The sequence below is a fragment of the Cibotium barometz genome, chromosome 25 (assembly GCF_041138505.1).
Source record: "Cibotium barometz isolate CiBa-2024 chromosome 25, ASM4113850v1, whole genome shotgun sequence".
NCBI classification, from domain to species: Eukaryota; Viridiplantae; Streptophyta; class Polypodiopsida; order Cyatheales; family Cibotiaceae; genus Cibotium; species Cibotium barometz.
This window is the reverse complement of record NC_141070.1, coordinates 41,265,487-41,271,992: the sequence shown is the minus strand read 5'-3', so window position 1 is coordinate 41,271,992 and position 6,506 is coordinate 41,265,487. Positions and strand designations below refer to the sequence as shown.

General features: G+C 42.4%; 1 protein-coding gene across 1 annotated transcript; it reads right to left on the bottom strand.

The window, feature by feature from the left end:
* Positions 1 to 1,582: 1,582 nt before the first annotated feature.
* On the bottom strand, positions 1,583 to 5,487 carry LOC147624573 (uncharacterized). The gene is made up of 3 exons (XM_086819584.1): positions 4,971 to 5,487; positions 4,251 to 4,361; positions 1,583 to 4,118 (listed from the first exon to the last, which is right to left on the bottom strand). Exons 1-3 carry the CDS (start codon positions 5,052 to 5,054, stop codon positions 1,899 to 1,901), a joined length of 2,415 nt encoding a protein of 804 aa, XP_086675710.1. The 5' UTR covers positions 5,055 to 5,487; the 3' UTR covers positions 1,583 to 1,898.
* Between the last annotated feature and the right edge of the window lie 1,019 nt (positions 5,488 to 6,506).

Sequence of the window (6,506 nt, the reverse complement as noted above, 5' to 3'; positions counted from 1 at the left end):
CGTCCCTCTATGGTTAATTGGGGACGCTTAATTACCACCATGTTCGTAGCATGGCACTTAGGTGATTCCGAATATTCCATGTGTAGAACATATGAAATTAGAGATGGCTGGAACTAAGTATTGGATTTAATGCTTATGTGTTGTGTGTTTGAATGGACAACCGGTGAGATTGACAATTGTTGTGCTCGTAAGCCAGTATAGCTAGGATGTGATGGCGATGATTTGGCATGAACAATTATCGAGAAGGTTCTTATTTTTGGCATTTTGATCGTAGTATCTACTACGAGATTTTGTATTATTGTTGGCCGCCCACTTTTGTTATACTTGGGCTTGGATTTATTGATTTTGTTGCACGTGAATTAGCCCTTGAGGTTCTTTATGTATTTTTCATTTTGTGCTTTAGATAGAAAGGATTTATCTTAGCTTTTGATTAAAACTACTCCTATTTTTATAAAGGATAAGCCCATGCATAAGCGTGCAACTATTTTTGGTATGTGGGCTATTTTTATGAATAAAGCATAAATATCCAAGAAGTGAAAGGATGCCGACACTTCTTGGGAAGGGAGATTGCACCCAATACTGTGTTCAAGGTGATGTCTACTCCATTTCTTGTTTTTATTTCAATTTATGCTTATCTTGTCAAATTCAATTCAATTCTATGGTTTAGTCTTTGTTGTATTTGTGAGTTTTGTATTATTCTTCAAGAAGTATTTCAACATCCCGTGTCAGTGGCATTAAAGCTGTATCAAGTGCCTTACCTGTAACTGAGACTTTCTGCTTGCGAGTCTTCACCCCCTTGAGCAAGTCGGTAAGAGGTGCTTCATGGTCGTCATGATTCTATAAAGTGCAGAATCACGATGAAGAAGCTCACTAAAATCCAAAGGATAAAAAGTAGTGAAAGACTCAAGAACCCATAGACAAAAGCTTGAAGGGTTATGTGAATTTTATGAGCCCTTGGATGAAAATTAAGATCAAGGGCTATGGTTGAATGTCAACTTTTGATCAAAACAAGTTGCTAAGCACTTTGCATGCTCAAAATCTATAATAGAGGGCTCACAATTTTTCTTCTTCCCTTCTCCAAAAACCTTTGTAGCTTTGGTGGATCCCCCTTTTTCAAGAAACAAGGAAAAGTCTCTTTTTTTTTAATATTAATTCTCTTAATTAAATTTTTTCTTTCCTCCTTTTCCTCTTACCATTCGGCGACTGCAGGAATTATCCTTCTCTTCTTCATTCGCGGTACGCGACAGTGTTTTCTCTGGCAATAGCGATGGGCACAAGTTTCTTCTGGGGGGCAGGGGTATACTTGCCTCCTAAGTAGAGCTCCCAACTCAACCGCTGGTGGGTAATCGTCCCCACCCCTTCTGTTAAAACTCAATGTTTATGACTTGTTCCTTGTAAAAAGGCAGGAGTCATGTGTTTGGTGTTTGGCTCTCTTTTATGTTGAGTCAAAACTCCCTCACAGATGGACAAACACTGTAGAGATGCTTCAAACTAAGGCCTGCAACCACACATGCATTCAAACTATAAAAAGTAGTGCTTAAGATGCCCCACAAAGAGTCTGCTTTCAGTTGGACTTATGATAAGCAGCAAATAAAATGGAGAACTTGAAACACCCACAAGAGGCTTACAAAGTATAAACATGGAAACATAAGCCGTATGGCAGTACCGATCACTTGTGCCCTACCACTTCTAGGTATCAAAACAATCCAATCCAACCTATGCAACAAGCTCATCAAAAAGATAGTAGCTCTCATAAAAATGTGTGCCCAACTAAGGAATTGGCTTTACAAACACGGTAGACTTTAGCTCCTTGCATGTCAGTTGAAGACCTAGTTACTGCAATTTACCCACCACACGAGCATCTTAGAAAAACTCAGTTCCCCGAGTTGCTTGCAGAACTAGGAGAAAAAGCCACCAAGCTTCTTTGCAAAATCATCCTCATCATCCTCAAACTCCACATCCTCCATTACACCGTAACCCGCATCTATCCCATCTTCTGTGTCAAACACTGGATCAATTTCCTTGCCCAGCCTATTTGACTGAGCACCCTCAGGCTCTTCTCTATTATTATTTGATAGTAAGGTGGCCAAATTTGCAGTCCCCTGCTGCTGCAATCCTCTCTCTCTATGGTTCCAAGAACCCTGTTCAGCTGCTTCAACACTTTTTGTCTCAATTTTGTTAAGATCATGTGCTGTAACAGGATTGGCAGCCCCTAGATGCACGCCGTCTTTTGGATCCTTAGCACCTGCAGGGAAAGAAAAGCTCGTCTTTAAACCCACCACCTCGAGCCCGAAAGATTTTTCCTGTCTCTGTTCCTTGAGGTCACCATTTCCATCCTCCTTGTGTTTATGCTTTAAAATTACGCTCAGAGGCTTAGGGCCTTCAAAATCAGAATCATTTGGCAATCCAGGTTTTACAACTATGCCGAGATCCTTAGAAGCTGGTTCATTGACAGAACCTCGAGCTGGAGAAATCTTGCTTCTCATGTGCAGAGCCTGGCGCTTTGCCACGTGGTTCAAGCTGCTACTAAACTCTACAGGAGAATCTTGCTGCTGGCCTGAGCTTCCATCCCCAAAGGCTTTCATTTTCTCTGCTTTGATCTGAGCAAGGCTCTTTGGTCCTGCAAATGATGAGTCATCTTTCTTCACCTCTGCTTTCTTGCGTTGTAGAGCTGCATGGCCTCTGCTCCCAATAACTTCACCTGCTCCTGCAGCAGTAGGCCACCCGCCCTCTTTTTTGACTTTAGTTTTGAAATGCTCGCCCATATTGCGGGACTTCTTGCCAGAAACTCGCTCTGTGCTGGTTTCCTCGTGATCTAAAGCCATATCTCGATATGCCCGCTTAGTCCCCACGGGTTCAACCAGCCGCCCATGGAATTGCCTGTTTCCTGGAGGTCCCTGGAACTGTCGGTTTGATCTTGTCCCTGGCTGTGGTAAAATACGATGCCTTGCCAGCATTTCCTGTTGTTTCAGATGGCCATCTTGGTGCCTTCGACTGTGTTGAAAACCATTGCCTTCAGGCCGCCTTCGATGATGATCTTCTCCAAACTTTTGGCTCCTTTCCGCTCTTCTTCGTTTTACAATGTGATTGCGAAGGTCATTGCTACTGACAGCAGCACCTCGCGCTTCCCCATCAAAGGGCATTTCTCGCCTGTCACGTGGAAGCATCTCTTTTGCTTGCCTACCCTTGAAAGCAATGGGTGGCTGTATGCCGTCATTATCATAAGAATTCAAGTGTTCATAGACTAGTTGCTGCTCATAGGCATCATATGTAGCAAGTTCATACTCAGCTGATGCATCATAATATTGATTGTAAGCACCAGCATGTTCATAATCATAATCTGTAAAGCCCTCAGCTCCCATCATTCCTGCTTGAATGTGACCTCTCAGTTGATCCACTATAGCATCACATGGAGTTAGGTAGTCAATATCCTCTGCATATATCAATTGATCAGCCCCATCATCCACAAGAACATCAAATGAAGATTCCTCCCACAACTCTTCTGATTCGGTGCCATTTTGAATTTGATCTTCTCCGGAATGAGCCTGGCATAGCCTTTCATCTCCCAGTTGAGAAACACAGTGTGTGTTGTCTCCAGCTTGAGTCTCTTGCATATGCAAGACATTGTTGTCTGAAGCTTGTTTTTGATGTAGCCTGCCATTGGTCATTGAAACGTGCTTTGACCTGTCGTTCAGTCCAGTACCTTGATATGTTCGAGGTCTAGCTGGTGCTGAACTATCAGAGCCCTCCGGCATCCTGCTTATGATATCAATCACTTTGACATCTGCCTCTTGAAGAGCTTGGTTTGACTTAGCATTTCCCTGCTGAAGCACATCCAGTGGGGTTTCATAACATTCAAAAGAAGGCTTGGATGTCACCGAGCCGTTCCCTTTGTTCACAGAAGCTTGATAGTCATTTACTTCTGTTGATTTGACAGCATTTGGCTTCGACACTTTTTGAGACACTTCTGTGGTTGAAGCTGTAGCCAGGCCGTGCATAAAGATACACTTATCACCTTTAGCACAGTAACCTTGTGAAAAGTAATAGCAAGGCACTCTTGGCTTCCCCCCTGTTGCAGCTGCTATTGCTGGATCACCTTCTGGTATGCCTTCCAATGGCTGGATTACAAATAAACTGCATCAACTTTGTGCAAATACCAAAAACACACATGGTAATGCATAAACAGATTACAACACAAAGTAAAAACTCGCTGGTACAATTGAATAGAAATAAAAGAGTATGGAGCTTACCAGATGTCTAAAAGGACAATTTGCATTGAGACACGCCCCCGACAGCCAAAACCAGCAGTCTCTGGGATTGATCCGAGCACTCTCACTATGCCTGAATTCACATTCATTTCCCTGTAGAGCATAATCATTGATAACAACTTCATAATGTTTACACACAGCTGTCGAATCTTTACCCTAGGTGGAAAGTAATAAAATTAGATACGTTTGAAATGCTGCATTGTGATTAGAGTGATGAAAGGGTCTGTAAGATTATGATTAGAATGAGGCGTGTATGACTATAGAGGAAGGGTGAGAAGGAGGAAGAAGGGGTTTGGAGAGGGGGTAAAAGAAAAATATGTCATGTATGCTTGATGTAGTGAGTGTGAACCATTCATGTAGTAAGCCTACTTAAACAATGAAAATAGTTATGCCTGATGTGGTATGTCATGTATGCCATATATAGTAAGCCTAGATGGAAATTGAATAATTGCACGGACAGACATGTATGACTGATGATGTAGCAATCCTAGTTGAATTGACAGATGTATGTCATAGTACTAGTCCTGTTGAAGAATTGGGCTCAATAATATGAGAATTGGGCTCAGTAAAATGACAAGGCTGCAGAGATAAGTGCACAGGGCAGGACAGATATCACTACACTGCATGCAGATAACCAGCTATGGAGTTTAGGGCTTTGGGGCACGTGACTCAGAAAGCTAAAAAAGGGGGAAAAGAGCTTACCTTCTTGCAAGTGAGAGGGGAAGCCAGGAAATAAACGCAGTCTGTGTTCTTCTTCAGCGCCTCTTCAGTTATGGCGGTGGACATTGTGCTGCTGCTTCTGTTCCTTCGTCTTCTTCTTCTTCTTGGCGCCGCATCAAACACTAGAATTCTGCCCTCTTAAATGCATTGAAAGGATCGCTCTTTTAAGGATCATCCCCTGTGCTGCGAAATCCAAATGCCCCGGAAAGACTATGGCAAGATCAAACCCTAAAAAAGGAGGGGAAATTATCCACACAGACAGAAGAGATCGGGCAAATTTAAAGAGGGGTTTCGGCGCTAAGAAATCGTGGGAAAGAGCAATCCTTCTGGGGCTGCACAGTCCATAAGGAGAGAGGTTAGCTGTGATGCATAGTTCATGATGTTATCATCACCCTGTTCCTTGGCTTTCCTTTCCTAGTTAAATTGAGAGAGAGAGAGAGAGAGAGAGAGAGAGAGAGAGAGGACAAAAGGTGGGTAGCCAAACCACTGAAGGTGGGTAGCAAAACCATTCACCCATTCTCACAAAAATAAGGTGGGTAGTGAAACCACTTAAGGTGGGTACAAAAACCATTCATATTGTGGCCAGCAAACACACTTAAAAAAATGAAGTTGGGTAGCAAAACCACTCTCAAAAATTTAGGTGCGTAGTGAAACCACTCTCAGAAATAGGAGTGATGAAGCTAATAACAAAAGATTTTCTCTATTCTAGTCTATGGGCGGCATTCTAAGGCCGTGCTAGACCTCGGCTCGAAAAAATCAAAAAGATATGAGACACAAATATGGTTGTGTGTGTGTGTGTGTGTGTGTGTGTGTGTGTGTGTGTGAGAGAGAGAGAGAGAGAGAGAGAGAGTAGAGATTCCTCAGCTCAAAAAAATCAAAAGGATATGAGACACAAATATGGTTGCGTGTGTGTGTGTGTGTGTGTGTGTGCATGTGTGTGTGTGTGTGTGTGTGTGAGAGAGAGAGAGAGAGAGAGAGAGAGAGAGAGAGAGTAGAGATTCCTTAAACTTAAGGAGCGCATTCCCAACCCAACCTCATCATCAGGAATGGAGCTAGCCATGCAAGATTTCCCGTCCATCCTTGAACGACGGCTTGGATGGACCCCCATTGTGATTTGTATCTTTAATGGTGGTGGACATGCAAGATTGCCTAGCAATGGCTAATGTGAGTGAGAAGAGAAAGAACTTCTTTTAAAATCTAAGGAGCTTGGTTACAAAACATTCACCACCCATGAAATGGGTGAGGATTAACACATAGCCTATACATACTCGGGTTGTGGTTAGGTCTTTAAACAATTAATAGTTGAGATGGTTTATGGTGGACACGCAAGATCACATGGCAACAATAACTAACATGGAGATCATTGATAAGATCTTAGTACAAGGAGAAATCTCTCACCACTCACTTATCTTTCAAAACTAGAATTGAAAGATATGTGCAAATAAATCAACCATGGCAAAAGCATATGAAAGCACATATAAGTATGAAATAATAAACACAACACAACACATTGGATGC